The sequence below is a fragment of the Arachis hypogaea genome, chromosome 10 (assembly GCF_003086295.3).
Source record: "Arachis hypogaea cultivar Tifrunner chromosome 10, arahy.Tifrunner.gnm2.J5K5, whole genome shotgun sequence".
Lineage (NCBI taxonomy): Eukaryota > Viridiplantae > Streptophyta > Magnoliopsida > Fabales > Fabaceae > Arachis > Arachis hypogaea.
The window spans coordinates 93966815-93987136 of record NC_092045.1 but is presented as its reverse complement, the minus strand read 5'-3'; the positions used below and the strand labels follow the sequence as shown (position 1 = coordinate 93987136).

General features: G+C 37.4%; 1 protein-coding gene across 1 annotated transcript in view; it reads left to right on the top strand.

Annotated features, from left to right (window-relative positions):
* The window catches only part of LOC112717746 (uncharacterized), a 69633-nt gene extending 51252 nt beyond the window's left edge, over positions 1–18381 (top strand). Inside the window, exon 2 of the mRNA XM_072204247.1 lies at positions 17191–18381. Coding sequence (XP_072060348.1) covers positions 17191–17955 — 765 coding nt within the window. The 3' untranslated portion in view covers positions 17956–18381. The remainder of the gene's footprint in view (positions 1–17190) is intronic.
* The last annotated feature ends 1941 nt before the right edge of the window (positions 18382–20322 follow it).

Below are 20322 nucleotides of genomic sequence, written 5' to 3'. Positions count from 1 at the left end.
ATTCAACAAGTCAGAATCTTGATGGTTCAAGAGTTCTATGCCAATGCATGGATCACCAAGAACCATGATCAAAGTGTGAACCCAGATCCAAAGAATTATCTTACTATGGTTCGGGGGAAATACTTGGATTTTAGTCCGGAAAGTGTAAGGTTGGCATTCAATTTGCCCATGATGCAAGGAGATGAACACCCTTACACTAGAAGGGTCAACTTTGATCAAAGGTTGGACCAAGTCCTCACAGTCATATGTGAAGAGGGCGCCCAATGGAAGAGAGATTCAAGAGGGAAGCCGGTTCAATTGAGAAGGCATGACCTCAAACCCGTGGCTAGAGGATGGTTGGAGTTTATCCAACGCTCAATCATCCCCACTAGCAACCGGTCCGAAGTTACCATAGACCGGGCTATCATGATTCATAGCATCATGATTGGAGAAGGAATAGAAGTTCATGAGGTTATAGCTCAAGAGCTTTATAAGGTGGCGGACAAGCCCTCTACCTTGGCAAGGTTAGCCTTCCCTCATCTCATTTGTCACCTCTGTTATTCAGTTGGAGTTGACATAGAGGGAGACACCCCTATTGATGAGGACAAGCCCATCACTAAGAAGAGAATGGAGCACACAAGAGACCCCACTCATCATGAGATCCCTGAGATACCTCAAGGGATGCACTTTCCTCCACAAAACTATTGGGAGCAACTAAACACCTCCCTAGGAGAATTGAGTTCCAACATGGGACAACTAAGGGTGGAGCATCAAGAACACTCCATCATCCTCCATGAAATTAGAGAAGATCAAAGAATCATGAGAGAGGAGCAACAAAGACAAGGAAGAGATATTGAGGAGCTCAAGCACTCCATAGGATCTTCAAGAGGAAGAAAGAGCCGCCATCACTAAGGTGGACCCGTTCCTTAATTTCCTTGTTCTTTATTTTCCTGTTTTTCGAATTTTAATGCTTATGTTTGTCCATGTTTGTGTCTTGTGATCATTAGTGTCTTAGTGTCTATGCCTTAAAGTTATGAATGTCCTATGAATCCATCACCTTTCTTAAATGAAAAATGTTCTTAATTGAAAAAGAGAAGAATTGCATGAATTTTGAATTTTATAACAGTTTAATTATTTTGATGTGGTGGCATTACTTTTGTCTTCTGAATGTATGCTTAAATAGTGCATATGTCTTTTGAATTTGTGGTTCATGAATGTTGGCTCTTGAAAGAATGATGAAAAAGGAGACATGTTACTGAGGATCTGAAAAATCATAAAAATGATTCTTGAAGCAAGAAAAAGCAGTGAATACAAAAAAAAAGGAGAAGAAAAAGAAAAAAATTCGAAAAAAAAAGAAAAGAAAAAGAAAAAGAAAAAGAAAGAAAAAGAAAGAAATAAAGTTGTGATCCAAGGCAAAAAGAGTGTGCTTAAGAACCCTGGACACCTCTAATTGGGGACTCTAGCAAAGCTGAGTCACAATCTGAAAAAGTTCACCCAATTATGTGTCTGTGGCATGTATGTATCCGGTGGTAATACTGGAAGACAGAGTGCTTTGGGCCACGGCCAAGACTCAATAAGTAGCTGTATTCAAGTATCATCATACTTAACTAGGAGAATCAATGACACTATCTGGATTCTGAGTTCCTAAAGAAGCCAATCATTCTGAATTTCAAAGGATAGAGTGAGATGCCGAAACTGTTCAGAGGCAAAAAGCTAAAAGCCCCGCTCATCTAATTAATACTGATCTTCATGGATGTTTTTGGAATTCATTGCATATTCTCTTCTTTTTATCTTATTTGATTTTCAGTTGCTTGAGGACAAGCAACAATTTAAGTTTGGTGTTGTGATGAGCGGATAATTTGTACGCTTTTTGGCATTGTTTTTAGTATGTTTTTAGTATGATCTAGTTAGTTTTTAGTATATTTTTATTTGTTTTTAGTTAAAATTCACTTTTCTGGACTTTACTATGAGTTTGTGTGTTTTTCTGTGATTTCAGGTATTTTCTGGCTGAAATTGAGGGACCTGAACAAAAATCTGATTCAGAGACTGAAAAGGACTGTAGATGCTGTTGGATTCTGACCTCCCTGCACTCGAAGTGGATTTTCTGGAGCTACAGAAGCCCAATTGGCGCGCTCTCAACGTTGTTGGAAAGTAGACATCATGGGCTTTCCAGCATTATATGATAGTTCATACTTTGCCCAAGATTTGATGGCCCAAACCGGCGTTCAAAGTCACCCTTAGGAATTCCAGCATTAAACGCCGGAACTGGCACCAAAATGGGAGTTAAACGCCCAAACTTGCACAAAAGCTGGCGTTTAACTCCAAGAGGAGTCTCTACACGAAAATGCTTCAATGCTCAGCCCAAGCACACACCAAGTGGGCCCGGAAGTGGATTTTTATGTCATTTACTCATCTCTGTACACCCTAGGCTACTAGTTCTCTATAAGTAGGACCTTTTACTTTTGTATTGAGACATCTGGGTAGTTATCTTTGTTTTGATGCTATCTTAGATCATTGGGAGGCTGGCCATTTGGCCATGCCTAGACCTTGTTCTTATGTATTTTCAACGGTGGAGTTTCTACACACCATAGATTAAGGTGTGGAGCTCTGCTGTACCTCGAGTATTAATGCAATTACTATTGTTCTTCTATTCAATTCTGCTTGTTCTTGTTCTAAGATATCACTTGTTCTTCAACTTGATGAATGTGATGATCCGTGACACTCATCATCATTCTCACCTATGAACGTGTGACTGACAACCACCTCCGTTCTACCTTCGATTGGGTGAATATCTCTTGGATTCCTGATACACGATGCATGGTTGATCGCCTGACAACCGAGTGCTCGCCTGACAAACGAGCCAGCCATTCCGTGAGATCAGAGTCTTCGTGGTATAGGCTAGAACTGATGGCGGCATTCAAGAGAATCCGGAAGGTCTAACCTTGTCTGTGGTATTCTGAGTAGGATTCAATGATTGAATGACTGTGACATGCTTCAAACTCCTGAGGGCGGGGCGTTAGTGACAGACGCAAAAGAATCACTGGATTCTATTCCGGCCTGATCGAGAACCGACAGATGGATAGCCGTGCCGTGACAGGGTGCGTTGAACATTTCCACTGAGAGGATGGGAGGTAGCCACTGACAACGGTGAAACCCTTGCATAAGCTTGCCATGGAAAGGAGTAAGAAGGATTGGATGAAGACAGTAGGAAAGCAGAGAGACGGAAGGGATGGCATCTTCATACGCTTATCTGAAATTCCTACCAATGAATTACATAAGTATCTCTATCTTTATCTTTATGTTTTATGCGTTTATCACCATACCCATTTGAGTTTGCCTGACTAAGATTTACAAGGTGACCATAGCTTGCTTCATACCAACAATCTCTGTGGGATCGACCCTTACTCGCGTAAGGTTTATTACTTGGACGACCCAGTACACTTGCTGGTTAGTTGTGCGAAGTTGTGTTTATGCCATGATATTGAACACCAAGTTCTTGGATTCATTACCGGGGATTATTTGATTTGTGAAAAGTATTGATCACAATTTCGTGCATCAACCTTCCATAACGCTTCATCATTTTGATGAGCCTTTAGGAGTTCGGACTTAAAATCACTTAAGATCTCTAATCGGCTCAAACACAAAGTTCCGGATACTTCTTGAGCACCAATTTTCAGATTCTCGAATCCCTTGAGCAACTTCTCCTCTTGAAGCATCATCCAAGCCACATATAACGACTTCCGACTTAACGCATCCGCCACTAAGTTCGCCTTTCTCGGATGGTAATGCAACTCAAAGTCATAGTCCTTCAACAATTCCATCCACCTTCTCTGTCTCATATTAAGCTCTTTCTGATCAAAGAGGTACTTCAAGCTCTTATGATTAGAGAAAACTTGGAACTTAACCCCATAGAGGTAATGCCTCCACACCTTCAAGGCAAACACAACTGCAGCGAGTTCCAAATCGTGCGTAGGGTAACTAACTTCATGAGGTCTCAACTGTCGTGAGGCATACGCCACCACATTACGATGCTGCATCAACACGCACCCTAGACCCTTCAATAAGGCATCACAATACACCTCAAATGGCTCATTTGGCTCAGGTAACACTAACACAGGTGCAGTGGTCAAATTTTTCTTCAATGTCTGAAAGCTCTCCTCGCACTCAGGAGTCCAAACAAACGGAGTGTCTTTGCGGGTTAACTTTGTCATTGGCAAAGCTATCTGTGAGAAGCCCTTGATAAACCTTCGGTAATAGCCAGCTAAACCCAGAAAACTCCTTATCTCTGTTACGGTGGTTGGTTGCTTCCAATCCATCACAGCCTCCACCTTAGTTGGATCTACGGCTATTCCCTTCTTACTCACCACATGGCCCAAAAACTTCACCTCACTCTTCCAAAACTCACACTTCGATAGTTTTGCATAGAGTTTCTTCTCTTTTAGAATCTGCAACACGGTCCTCAAGTGTTCCACATGCTCTTCTTCAGTCTTGGAGTAAATCAGTATGTCATCAATGAAGACAACAACAAATTTATCCAGAAACAGACGGAAAACTCTATTCATGTAATCCATGAACACCGCAGGAGTGTTCGTCAACCCGAAAGACATTACAGTGTACTCGTAATGACCATAACGAGTCCTGAAAGCGGTCTTAGGGATATCCTCACCCCTCACCCTTATCTGGTGATAACCGGATCGCAAATCGATCTTGGAGAAAACTCCAGCTCCTTGCAACTGATCCATGAGATCATCAATTCTCGGCAATGGGTACTTATTCTTTATTGTAACCTTGTTCAGCTGCCTGTAATCCACACAGAGTCGCATACTCCCATCCTTCTTCTTTACCAGTAATACTGGAGCACCCCACGGAGAGACACTTGGTCGTATAAAATTCTTCCCCAACAAATCCTCTAACTGAGACTTTAGCTTGTTCATCTCTAACGGTGACATCCTATAAGGAGCACTTGAGATTGGTCCCGCCCCGGGCACCAATTCAATAGCAAACTCAACCTCTCGGTTAGGTGGAAACTCATCAATATCATCAGGAAACACTTCCGGAAACTCACACACAACCGGAATCTGCTCTAACCTTTGATCATCACCCGAAACACCCGCGGTTAACAACAAGATACCCTGACATTCAACACCAGAACAGTTCACCATCATCAAATTCAAATAATAATTATTCACCACGACCGGCCCTTCAGTATCTTTCGGCATAAAGTACACCGACTTTGTAGAACAATCTAGCAGAACATGGTTCTTAGATAACCAGTCCAATCCCAAGATAAGATCAAGACCAATCATCAGTAAGCAGACTAAATTATGAACAAAATCACGTTGCTTGAACCTAAAGGAAACTTCCGGGCATCCTAGCCTAGTTACCATGGCTTCATGGGTAGCATTGTACACTCTTAGATCGTAACCTAAAGTTACAATCTTCAATCCTAACTCATGGGCTTTCTCAAATGCAATGAATGAATGTGATGCTCCCGAATCAAATAAAGCATTTAAAGTTTGACCAGCTATCTCACAATTACCTCGAATGAGTGTCTCAGATCCCTCAGCTCCTACAGCTGAAGTGGTGAACACCCGACCAGTCTGTTGTGCTTTTCCAGCACCTTGTTTTTGCTTCTCAGGACAATTTACGGCTTTATGCCCCGCCTTTCCACAAGTGTAGCACAAACCCCATCCGGCCTTGCATGGTGCTCCCGGATGGTGACTTCCACACCTAGTACAAGCTTGATCATTCTGAGGTTGCTTCCTAAACTTCTTCCCTTGGAAATTGTTGTTGTTGCTGGGCCTCCTGAAAGAGCTTCCCCTCTTGAAAGACGAGCCTCTAGGTGCAAAGCTCTTCCTTCGATTCTGTGGGAATGAACCTTTGTGAATCCCTTTCTCAGCGGTTGCCCTTTTCACACACTCTTCAGCAACCCTACACTTGTTTACCAACTCGGAGAAAGTCCTAATCTCCATTGGTCCCACTGAACTGAAAATATCACTCCGGAGTCCTCCTTCATACTTAACACACTTTCATTCCTCATATTCCACCGGAGTCCCTTGGCACATACGAGAGAACCTGAACAGCTCCTCAAACTTGTCAGTATACTCTGATATGGACATGGTACCCTGCTTCAGCTGTAACAATTCAAGTTCCTTAGCCGTCCTAGCAGAAGTCGGAAAGTACTTCTTATAGAACTCCTCTTGGAAGACATTCCAAGTGATATAGTCATCACCCTGCTGCAGAAGACGTCGAATATCTTGCCACCAATGTGACGCTTCACCTGTAAGCATATAGGTAGCAAACTCGACACGCTGCCCTTCAGGTACCACTTGTGCTTGCAGCTCGCTCTATAGCCTGAAACCACGTATCAGCCTCAGTCGGACTAGTAGTTCCCTTGAACTTAGGTGGATTAACCTTTAAAAAGTTTGCCAGTGTCATCGGGCCCTGAACTCCACCTCCATCATTACCATGGTTGTTCATCTGTTGACCAAGAGCCTCAGCAGTGGCTTGCATAGCAGCAGCCATGTTCTCCAACGCAGTCATAAAGTTCACCGGGTCATTAGGGTTATGCTCCGGTGCACGAGCGTTGGTACGACCTCTCGCACTACCTCTACCGCGTCCACGAGGCGCCATCTGGTTCCTATACACACCAAACAATCGATATTAAGTTGATCAGTCTCAATATCGGAAGTCTAGTGCTTCAAAGTCCCAAATGCATGTTCATGAACGTTTATGCCAATAATATCAAGCAGATATACTAATAGCACATAACACACACACAGAGAATGCACAGAAGCATAATCAGTCCATCCCTCAGGCTCTACAGGAACGAACTGCTCTGATACCATAATGTAACACCCTACCATACAGAGTCTTATGCTTAAGTCATAATTCAGAGATGGCAAGGTATTATGACCTCTAAAATAAAAATTTAGTACGTATAGTAGTATGAATAATTGATTGTAACTAGGAGCCTTTGTAGAAAAAGGGGTAAACAAAAAATCGCAACTCATAAGCGCAACACTCCGATCGATAACGTAACGAACAAGGATAAACCAACGCGAGATTATATACATACAAAGGAGTGTCAAAAACATGGATATCAAGACTCAAGATCCGGCTGCGAAGATAACCGGTCCGAGCATAGCAATATATACATATGATAAAAAAAAGGACAACCCCAAAGGAAACCCAAAGGGACACAAATACATAAGACCTATTCTCCAAAATCTCCCATAAGAGGAGTCATCGCAGTTTGTATTATTTAATGGAGATAGAAGTATCTAAACAAAACATATAAACCAAAATATAGCCCCGGGAACAAAGGATCTTCGCAAATCTAGAAGTCTCCAGCATGCATCAGCGGGACACCTCACGTCCTGCATCTGAAAACCACAAAATCCGCATGGGTGAGAACCAGAGGTCCCCAGCATGGTAACAGCTTCCACATTTATAATACATAATAATGGAGGAAAGCCAAAGGCAATCCTAGAACTTCCTTCAGATAATATCAAAGCTTATAAACAAGCTAAACCATAAAGGGCATCTGACTAAAGGTTCTTCAGTCTAACTAATACTTCCCTTTCCAATTCCTTCAAACCTCCCAAAAACCAGTAGGAGTATAATGTAGCAATCACAGTTATATCAAACAAGGAATACACAAATATGAACAAGTAAAGCATTTAGACAATTAGCAAGTAATATGCAGTCAAATAGGCAATCTCAAACAATTCATATAGTATGCATATGATGAATGCCTGTCCCTAGTGGCTGATGATATCATCTGTCGGTTATAGAGCCAACCCGACAAGTCCTGGTAGCTAACCATTGGACTGTCCCTCTGTCACGCATCCCCAACTCGAGTTATACTCATCATAAACTTGATCATAATCATGATCTATATTCATCACCTTCACTGGTGAATATTTACAGGTGCGAGCTCATCCGGGTCTTTCACAGTGCCCAGCCACACTTATGACAAAGGGTCAAAAGAGTATCAAGTCTCAACCTGGAGCACGTGGTGGCTAGCCACTGCTACTATCCAGGGAAACTCGTATCTCCGATAGTGGAAGTGCAAATCACAATTATCAATAATTCAGCATAAACATGCATGAATTCTCATCCATGGATCAACATCCATATCAGCCATTCCAGCTCACGGTTAAATCCATAACCAGCCAATATTCATAGCATACACAGCTATTTCGGCTCACGGTTCAATCCAGAACCAGCCAATATTCATAGCATACACAGCTATTCCGGCTCACGGTTCAATCCAGAACCAGCCAATATATAAACAATTACGGCCCTTCGACCAATGGCATAACCAGCACTTCCACCACCATCCTCCGCATCTCACATAATTATGTTTGATCCCCAATGATCATTCATTTTTCCCTTGCTTCACTCGCAAGTTACCTCATTCTCTAGCCCCTTTTTAATAGCTAGGCATGTCATATTGATTTAAGATATAAGTGGTGAGATCGGAGGCTTAGAAGTATGAAATTTGGCTTTTAAAACTCAAAAATCAACTTTGAAAACAAGTCCACGCGTACGCGCACTCCACGCGCACGCTTGGATGGCCTCAAAACTCATCGACGCGCAAGCGTCATGCACGCTAACGCGTGGATTAAAAATTTGCCAATCGGCGCGTACGCGTCAACCACGCGTACGCGTGGGCGTTCTCGTGCCCCAGGCACAACACTGGCACAGTTCTGGCATAACTCTCTGGAAAATGGCTGGGCATTGGGTGCAACACAATCGGCGCGCCCGCGCACATCACGCTCACGCGTGGATGGCATTTTCGGGAAGAACGGCGCGCACGCGCCAAGTGCGCCCACGCACAAGGGGTCATTCTGCTAAAAATTTTCTAAGTTAAAAGCTGCAGAATTCACCAATTTAAACCCCAATCTTCCAACGGACATAACTTTCTCATTTTAAATCGTTTTTCTCCCGTTCTTCGAACGGCATGGACATCCCGGATCCAATTTCATTTCTAAACAGATTTGGCACAAAACAGAGATCCGTAGTCCAAGTTATGTCCAATTAAAGTATGCCCAAAAACCATATTTTTTTATAAAAACCACAAAGTGCCATTTTCAAACAAGCCATTTCCAACTCTTTTCAAAATCAATCAAAACATGCCATTTTCATCCCTTTTCTTTGAAATCAATCAAAATAAATCAAATTCAACATCAAGCCTCCTCAACTCACACATTGAGACTTTACCACAAATTACAGAATCACTATCTCATCATTTTAACCCACTTCACCCAAGTGGCTCGAACTCAAACATATTGACATATCATATACTCTCTCTCATGCCAATTATCAACAACACCAATTCCACTAAATCATCATTGTACACAATTAATATCATACTCACCATAAACATGGTTCAACCCACAATTCAACCATAACTAATCATCAAGCATATATCACAACATGCATATTTCTCATACCTCATACCACCAAGGCATCATTAATCATCATTACATATATGACCACATCATATATATCAATAATTCAACAACATCAACCATTCAATGCCTATCTTAGGGCCTCTAGCCTAAGTATTTCCTACCACATTACATATTAGATACGGGAAACCGAAACCATACCTTAGCCGATTTTTCCAAGCTCCACCGGAGCACTTCCAAACCACTTATCCACAAGCTCTCAAGGCCTCAACACCTCCAAGAACAGATTTTTCACCACCAAACCCTTTCCAAGCATTTCAAAATCATCAATCAAGCTCCAATATCCACACACACACAACCTAAGCCACAACCATCATACCCATACACAACATCTCAAAACCCAAACATCATAAAACAACAAAATACACTAGGGTTGAGAATCTTACCACACCCAAGGTCCAAGGAGACAAGATTAACCTTCTCCTTCAAGAGAGTTGGGTCCTATAACATCAAAGAACCCAAAATCTCAACATTTCACCCATGAAACTCGAAAATAAAGGCTGGAATTTCGAACAGCAACATGTGGCTTACCTCAAGATTAATTGTATGGGTTTTGTAGAGCTCTCCGCGGTGAACGCGTGGCCGCAAACGGAGCGGCAATCGGAGCTCTAGATCAAAAATTATGGTGGTTTGAAGATCAACCAAGGGAGAGAACTTGAGAGAGTGTTCTTCCTCCCTTTCTCTCTAATTTCAGCGTGTTTGAGTGTGTTGTGAGGAGAGAGAGTGCTGAAAACTAGGGTTTTGGTTTAGTTATGTTGGGCCAAGGGCCCACTTTGGGTCCGTTTGGCCCGGTTTGGCCCGTTCGGTCCAATCTTGGTCCGAATTCTATAAAATTGGTACCAAAATTCTCGTCTCAAAATCCTCTATCACATTTAGCCACAAAAAATCACATTTTGGGCTTTCTAGAATAAATTCTCATTTATGGGTTAATTAGCCGTTAATTAACCAGGTTTTACAGATATCATATTGAAACAATGAATGAGGAAAATCATGAGTATTTATGTATCACAACTCATGATTCAAATAAGAAAGTTATATTAGAAAAATTACCCTCACTTTCATCTAGGTTGTATTATACCAAGATTAGTGCAATTGAATCACATGCCACTGTAAACCAGAAGTTTACTAGCCCAAATGAATTAATAACTTGGCACAACCAATTGGGTCATCCGAGAACAACCATGATGCAGAGAATTATTGAAAACTCCCATGGACATTCACTAAAAAACCAGAAGATTCTTAAATCTAATGAATTTTGTTGTGTTGCATGTTCTCAAGGGAAGTTCATTTTAAGGCCACCACCAGTAAAGATTGGATTTGAATCCCCTGAATTCTTAGAAAGGATTCAAGGTGATATATGTGGACCTATTCATCCACCATGTGGATCTTTTAGATATTTTATGGTCCTAATAGACGCATCCTTGAGATGGTCACATGTGTGCTTATTATCTTCTCGCAACCTAGCGTTTGTGAGATTACTGGTTTAAATTATTTGATTAAAAGCATAATTTCCAAAAATCCAATCAAAGAAATTCATCTTGATAATGTTGGTGAATTTACTTCCCAAGCTTTTGATGCTTATTGTATGGCTAATGGAATAAGTGTTGAACATCCAATAGCTTATGTTCACACATAAAATAGGTTAGCAGAATCATTTATTAAGCGCCTCCAATTAATTGTTAGACCTTTACTTATGAGAACAAATCTCCCAACCTCGGTTTGGGGCATGCTATTTTACATGTCGCAGCACTTATTCGTTTGAGGCCAACGAGTTACCATCAGTTCTCTCCTATGCAATTAGCTTTTGGCCAACAGGCAAATGTTTTCCATTTAAGAATATTCGGGTGTGCGATATTATTCCTATTGCACCACCTAATCGCACCAAAATGGGATCCCAAAGAAAATTGGGGATATGTGTTGGATATGATTCTCCCTCTATCGTGATGTATCTTGAGATACAAACTGAAGATGTATTTAAAGCCTGGTTTGCGAATTGTCATTTTGATGAATCAAAATTTTCAACATTAGGGGCAGAAAATAAGCTTCCTGAAAAGGAACTTAATTGGAACGCATCATCCTTGATGCATTTAGATCCTTGATCAGGGCAATGTGAACTAGAAGTTCAAAGATTATACATTTGCAAAGAATAGCAATTGAATTTCCTGATGCATTTTCTGATACAAAGAGGATAACTAAGTCGTATATACCAGCGGAAAATGCCCCAATTTGAATTGATGTCCCAGTTGGACAAATTACCACCGAAGCAAATACACGTCAGAAGCGTGGCAGGCCTGTCGGTTCCAAAGACAAAAATCCTTAAAAAAGAAAATAGGTAAATATGATTCATGTTGAAAAAAACATAGTAAAGACACCTGCAGTTGTCCAAAATTCTGATATAACGCCAGAAGATGTTCAGGTACCCGAAAATTGTGAAAATGACAAGATCTCGATAAATTATGTCTTTACAGGAGAGAAATGGGACCGAAATAAGACAATTGTCAATGAAATATTTGCATATAATGTGGCATTAAATATCATGCATGAAAATAAGGATCTTGAGCCACGATCAGTCGAAAAATGTCGACAAAGAAATGATTGGCCAAAATGGGAAGAAGCCATGAAGGCTGAATTAGACTCACTTGCAAAATGTGAAGTCTTTGGACCTGTAGTCCGTACACCAAAAGATGTAAAACATGTTGGATACCGATGTGTATTTGTGAGAAAACGAAATGAGAAAAATGAAGTTGTGCGCTATAAAGCCCGACTCGTGGCACAAGGGTTTTCACAAAGGCCCGGTATAGATTATGAAGAAACGTACTCCTCTGTAGTGGATGTGATAACATTGTGTTATTTGGTCAGTTTATCTGCATATCATAAACTGCATATGCATTTAATAGATGTGGTAGCAGCCTACTTATACGGCTCATTAGATCAGGATATCTATATGAAAGTCCCTAAAGGACTAAAGATATCTAAACCATCCAATGAATATTCGCAAGGGTAATACTCAGTCAAATTGCAAAGATCTTTATATGGTCTGAAGCAATCTGAACGAATGTGGTATAATCGTCTTACTGAGTATCTGGCCAAAAATGGATTCAAGAATGATGATATCTGTCCATGTGTTTTCATAAAGAAATATGCATCTAGATTTATTACAATTGCTGTGTACGTTGATGACTTAAATATCATTGGGACTCTTGAAGAGATTCCAACAATTATAAAAACTCTAAAAGAAAAGTTTGAGATGAAAGATCTTGAAAAGACTAAATTTTGTCTTAGCCTGCAGATCGAGCATATAAAAAATGGGATATTTATTCATCAAACAGCATACACAGAGAAGATCTTGAAAAGATTTTATATGGATAAGTCACATCCTTTAAGTACCCCAATGATCGTAAGATCTTTGGATGTGGAGAAGGATCAATTCTGTCCTAAGGAAGAAAATGAAGATATCCTTGGTCCTGAAGTATCATATCTTAGTGCCATTGGAGCGCTAATGTATCTTGCCAATAATACAAGACCCGATATATCATTTGTTGTGAATTTACTAGCAAGATATAGTTCCTCTCCAACCAGAAGACATTGGAATGGAATCAAACAAATCTTTCGATATCTTCATGGGACAGTTGATATGGGATTGTTTTATCCCTATGGATCCAAGTCATAAGTTGGCTATGCAGATGCTAGATACTTGTCTGATCCACACAAAGGGAGATCTCAAATAGGATATTTGTTCACATATGGTGGAACAGCTATATCATGGAGGTCCACGAAACAGACGATTGTTGCAATATCCTCTAATCATGCCGAAATACTAGCGATTCATGAAGCAAGTCGCGAGTGTTTTTGGCTCAGGAGTTTGATCCAATATATTCTATCATCATGTGGACTGATTGATCATAAGATAGCTCCAACCGTCCTGTTTGAAGATAATACAGCATGCATTGCTCAACTTAAATGTGGATACATCAAAGGAGATAGAACAAAGCATATTTCTCCCAAATTCTTCTTTACTCATGATCTTCAAAATCAAGGGACAATTGATATCCAACAGATCCGCTCAAGTGATAATCTGGCAGATTTATTTACAAAGTCACTCCCAAAATCCTCCTTTGAAAGACTAGTACATGGGATTAGAATACGCCAATTTCGAGACATTAAATGATGTCGACAAGAGGGGGAGACTGTACTCTTTTTCCCTTGGTAAGGTTTTTTCCCATACATTATTCAATCACTTATCAATCATCCAATACCTAATGTACCATGCATCTTACATAAATCACTCTTATCCTTATTTCTCAACGATATTCACATTATCATACATCAAAAATTACCAAAACTCAATAATCATCCTCATTTATCTCCAATCCAAACACAAACTACACCAAACTCAACTCATCATACTTATCCGGACTTACAGGTTACAGCCTCCAGCCCAAATCTCACAAATACTCATCATCACATATCACATTATCAACAATCATCATCAAACTCAATCATACAACACATATATACACATTTAACAATTTCACAATCATTCCAACACATACCCTGTTCAGTTCAAAATATTAAAGCATGTCTTATGACAACTAGCCTAAGTTTTCATGCAACATTATATATTAATTATGAGAAACCAAAACTATACCTTGGTCGATTTCTCCCCAAGACCAAAACACCTTAAAATCTATCCTCTTCTCAACTTTCTAAACCTCTAAATCCGTTTCCATCTTCCAAGGCTCAAATTCAAGCACCCAAATCCACCAATTCAATTCCAATTCACATGAACTCAATCTAATATCATTCAATTTCTTCATAATCAATACTAGGATTCACTAATTCAATAATTCACAAGGGATTAGTGGTTTCTTATCTTATCCACTGATTACATGGACAAAACTCAATGCTAACTCATACTAGAGCACCCTAAATCATCAAAATTATAAAATGTCTCAATATTCAAAATTGAAATTGCAGAATTAAAGGGAAGTGAGAATTGGGCACGAAATTCAAAATCCCTTACCACTTTGTTTAGAAGGGTTTGAATAGAATTCCTAGAGGAACACGTGGCTGCAGATGGCTTGTCAATCGGAGTTACGGATTGAAAGATATGGAAGATTAAAGTTTGGGTGAAAATGGAGGTTAGGATTTGTGCCTTCAACTCTCTTCCCAGTGTGTTTGGCTGAATGTAAGGGAAGAAGGAGGCTGATTTGGCTTTTATATTTGGGCCTTGGACCCAATATAGGTCCGGTCAAATTGGTTTAGTCCGTTGGCTCAATTTTGGGACAAAACCTTTAAAATTAGTATTTTAATTCATATTTTAAATATTTTTATTTCTCTAAATTATAATTTTTAATTTGTTAATTCCCTTAGCCCATAATTAATTTACCGTGTTTTACATAATTTGAGGGAAGAAAGTTTGTGCCAAAGGCTAATAATCAAACAACATCATTTTGAAGAAGGGGGACTAATTTATCTCGTTTTAAAAACTCTCCCTCCACGTAGGACACCGTAACAGCCATATCTGCATAGTGGCGTCCACGTTAAATTTTTTCGTTGTGTCTGACAGATCCATATGAATAAAAATATGCATATGTCCAACTTTTAAAGAGGTCAGGAATTTAAAAGTATTTTTAAATGGTTAGAGGGACAAAAAGTCAGGAACTTATTTATCCTTTTCTCAAAATCAAACTTCAGTATGTGTATGTGTGTTGTTACGTTATAGAGATATATTGTTATAGATTGGTAAATAAAATATTTAATTTATTTATTTAAATTTGTTTCTTAATTATATTTATAGGAGTGTAGATGAATCATATAAGAGTTATATTAATTATGATCGAGGAAGAGAAGGTAGAAGGAGAAGAAGAAGAAAAAGAAGAACAAAGAGAAAACAAGCCAATAATAAAAGATATATGTATAGAGAATGGTAAGAAAAAATTATGAAAATAAAAATTAAAAATTCTGAAAGAATAATAAAACTAAAGATAATTTAACATGTTGAATATAAAACTAAAAAAAAAAATAAAAGTTTCTTTAGCCATTAAATTTATGCCAGAAAAGTATGATTTAAATATAAATTTTTATATCTACTTCAAATTAAATAAGATTGAGAAAATAAATAAAATTACAAATATTTATATATTTTTATCTTGATTGTTAAATTTAATAACAATGTAATAATTTTAGTATTATACCTAATTAGTTTAAATTTAATTATTCTGTACATTAAAAAATTAAATAACATAATTTTTTTTACTTATTAACAATTTATTATTTTTTATTTTTATCTCAAATTTATAATTTAAAAATATAATTTCTTAAAATATTAGAAAAAACTAACAATATAGTAGTTGCTATTCTTTTTTAAAATGGAATAAAAATTTCATTATTTAGAGAAATAGAAGTTAATATATTAGATGCAAAACAAATTAAGAATTATTACAAACAGTATTGAGAGTAGAAAAGTTACTCAACAATATCAACTTTTTTATAAGTTAATTGTATATGTTGATAGTAGTTAAAATAGTAGTGTCCATATAATATTACTCTTTTAAGAGGATATAATATATTTGATATTATTTTTAATAAATATCGACAAATTTTGATCATTTGAACAAAAATTTTAAATAATTGATATCTTAAATTTCTTTTTAAAATAATAAAATATGACTTAGTAAGCAAATATGAAAAATAAATATCTCTCTAATAGTTATACATCTAGATATTCAAATCAAATAAGAAAAAAAATTCTTTTAGCAAATCTTTAATTCAAAATTTAACACAATGGATAGTTATGGGTTAAAATGATAAACAAAACGAGATGCGATAATGATACATGGTGGTAATTAATTGCAGTTGGGGTGAAAAGGAGAAGAAAACAAAGAGAATAAAATAAGACAACATAATAGTAAGGTAAGACAATAATAGTTATACATGTATAAAGAATGATAAGGAAAATCTGTAGTGTATAGTATAGTTGTCAGAACCGAATTGGTGATTGAACCGACCAAGCTATTGGGTCACTAAATTATTGGTTCAACTGGTGGGTCACTGGTTGAACCGATTGACTCGGTCTCACATAAATAAAAAATCTAAAATAGTCAAAACTTAAAATTAAAATTTAAAATACATATTTTTATTGACATATTAAGAATAATTCAGCCATTCTAGAATAATATAGAACAAGAACAATAACTATTTTATTATTTTTATTCTATCATAAGTATTTTTATTTTGTTTTTATATTAAAATAACTATTATTTTTAAATTTAAATCATTTATTAATTAGTTTATACCTATTATACTATTATATACTATAAGTATTTATTAAAAAAATAATATTTAAAAAATAATATTAATAAATATCATATAATTATAAAAAAAGTGAGTTTATAATTAAAATTAAAATAAATTTATATAAATAAGTTAATTTATAAATAAAATATTTTTTATTGTATATAATTAAAAATATAATTGATTTAACATTTAAGAATGACTGATAAAATGAAATTAAATTGGTAATGAAAATGTTATAAGATATTAATATATATAATAATTAGCATATAAAGTGTTAAAAGAGCAAGTCGCTAAATTCACTTTTTCCCTCCTGTCCAGAGAGTGAACTAAGACAAACCCTAATCCTAAATTCACCTTTTTCCTCCTGAATTTCGGAGTTTCCATGGCGAAGCAGAAGCAAGTCGCTTCTGAAGACTCTGATGACGAATCGTAGGTTTCCAGGCCTCAGTCCGAACAAGAAGATAGCAGCGAGGTAGAAGAAGCAGCAACTTCATCTGACGAGGACGAAGACATAGACGAAGGCGAAGATGAACGTGAGAAACACGTGCTGGTTCCCAAGAAGCTTCAACCGCAAAAGGTTTCCAAACTCTCGTCATCTTCTTCTAAACCCTCTCCAAAGTTGAAGTCTCAACCTTCGGCTTCTGTCAGTCAAACCAAATCCGGGTCAAAGCGCGCAGCCAAAAACAGTATCGACCACTCAAACCAACCAAAACGTGGGAAGAAGGCACAGGAGGATCACGCCATCGGCTCCATTGAAGAGGATCCGCAGAAATCCAAATCCCTCTTTCAGAGGGTTTTCAACGAGGAAGATGCGATAGGTATCTTGAAAGGCTTGTCTGAGTTCATCGCGAAAACAGGGAAGGAACCCTATAAATGCGTTGATGAATTTTACGATTTTATGAAGGGGTCGAATTTGATTCGGGCAAATGTATCATGCATGCAATTGAAGGATAAGATCCGCCGGCTGAAGAAGAAGTTTGAGAACAACCTAGAAAAAGAGAAGAACGGCAAGGGGACAACCTTAAAGCCGCACGAGTTGGAAGCATTTCAGTTGGAAAAGAATGTTTGGGGCCACGATGGCCGTGGCGGTGAAGCAGTGCTCAAGGAAACTACGGAAAAGGATACAGTTAATAATGAGAAGGCTGCGAAGATTACTCCCAAGAAGGCGTTAGTGCCCCCATTCAAATGGAAAAGCTGAAGCAAAATCCAAACTAAATTCTGAACCTTTGGATTCAAATGAAGGTAGAAGGATGAGTGAATTTTCTGTGACTAGTTTAGCTTTGACTTCAATGTTGATATACGATGGGACTTTTGGTAAGACTTTCGGTAAAGATTATATTAGAAAGGGAATAGAGTTACTTGGAGTCTCAAAGAGGGAAGACATCGAGGCTAGGTGGAGAAAGTTCAAAGACGCTGAAAATAAATTGTATGCGGAGATAGCTGAATTCTACGCAGAACAAGCTAAGTTGATATATCAAGCAAATAGCTCATCGTCCTCCTATGTATATATCTTGGTTGCTTTTTTATTTTTTTGGATTCTGGCATTTTGATTTTATTTTGACATGTTTAGGTTCATGGCATTTTAGTATTGTATGATATATATTTATCTCCATTGATTCAAGAATTTTATGTTTGGGAGTTGGAGGAAAGGGAAGCAAAATGGAGGTTTTAGTTCTCTTGTTCACCAAAATCCAACACACACAAAAATTAATTTGACAGTCTTTCAATTTTGATTTTCCTGCAGCTTAGTTTTAGTTTTTCTAAGTTTTAATGTTATTGTTAGTTTGGCTTGTTCTTATTCTGTCATAGTAAGATTATAAGCGATTTTAGCACAAGTCTGTATATTGCTATAACTTTTTAAGTTTCAAGTATTTGGTGTACTTCTATGGCAGATGATTAACTTCAAGAAGAAACATAACTCACCTATGAGAATTATAGAACAAAACAATAAAAGGGAATACTATGCTAAGTCAAACTATTGTTCAAACTATTGTCTGTGAGTTATGTTTTTCTTGAAATTAAAAGCAAATAATTTTTAATAATCCTATTGGCTAAAAATAATTAAATGGATGGATTATTTTTTATCCGAAGAATATTTGTTTCACCCTTTCTACTTTCTATGTTATTTTTCAGATAGTTAAGGATGATACATTATCTAAAACAGGACGAAGTGTATCGAGCATTTGTGGAATATGCAATTGTATGAATTTAGTATAGTTTCATATTTAAACTAGTTGGTTGCTGGGCTATATGTCTCTTGATCTTGTTATATATGCCACTTTTTTATTTTGTTCGATAGTAGTTTGGAAATTTTGATAATTTTTGAATATCTTAACCGTTAAAAACATAGTTGTTTGACGGTGCACTTTTTTTCTATCGTGTAGGACAGTACTGGATATATGTTTTTGTCATTTCTAAGATTTCTCTTAATGATTCATTAATCAAGGGGGTCGAGGATTTCTTTAAACAAAATGCGAAACAGTTCATTTTATTGCATATTGTATGGGTAGAAAATTGCTTAATTGGCTTTGGCAGGAGAATATTGGTGCTTTTGTTTGATTTTGTTTGATGTGGTGTAGGTTTTTTTTTCTTTCTGAATGATACGGAGTGTGTTTTGGTAAAAGCCAAGGTTGCGAGAACCGGACCGATCAATAAACCGGTGAGGTCACTGGTTTAATGGTCCACTGGTTCGACCGGAGTTCAATCAAGGTTCAACCGGTTTAATAATATTAAATAAAATTATTAAAAAACCTAAAAATAATTTTAAATATATAAATTCAATCATTTATAACTTAATAAAATTTAAAATTTCACATAATATATTCTGACTTCTGCTTTTATAACTGTTAAAATGAATGTTCACATTCAAAATAAGTTCACAAGGCTGGTTAGTGAAATGCTAATGTTTAAAAGGATATCCTATCACAAAAAGTTCAACATATTGAAATTTTAATCTATATCCATGCATTTAAATTCAGAGGCAAATTATTTGAGCACTTACATCCACCAATATAACTACCCATGAAAGCAGCAGCTATTTTCTAGTTATCAGAGCCAAGGAATCGCATAGGCACTATTAGAAACGCCACTAGAGTACCAACAATTGTAGCCACTGCCATCCACCATATGATTAAAAATCAAATTAATTTACAAATATCAGCTAAGAAAAAATGTTTAGGGAATGCTTTAAGTTGTTATCAGTATCACCTGAACTAAGTAAGAAAGCTAAGAGCAGCGTCCCGGTGGAACGCACCACTTGATGCAAGTTTGCTCTAAACAATAGCAATGGAATGGTTAAGAGTAGGAGAAACTCTAAGACAAGAGAATATGCTGGTGCTTCATATGAAAGTATTCCTAAATTGCTTGCTGCAAGCCCAACTAATGTGACAGGAAACATGTTGATATATACTTAATAGAATAGTTTATGTTACTCAGAAGTCAGAATATATATGACAGGAAATTCCATATACTTAACAGTCAATATGAACAAACTGAATTCAAATAAAAATTCAAAACATTAATATCTCAAAATTCAGCAGAATCATCAATAATACATCATATGCAT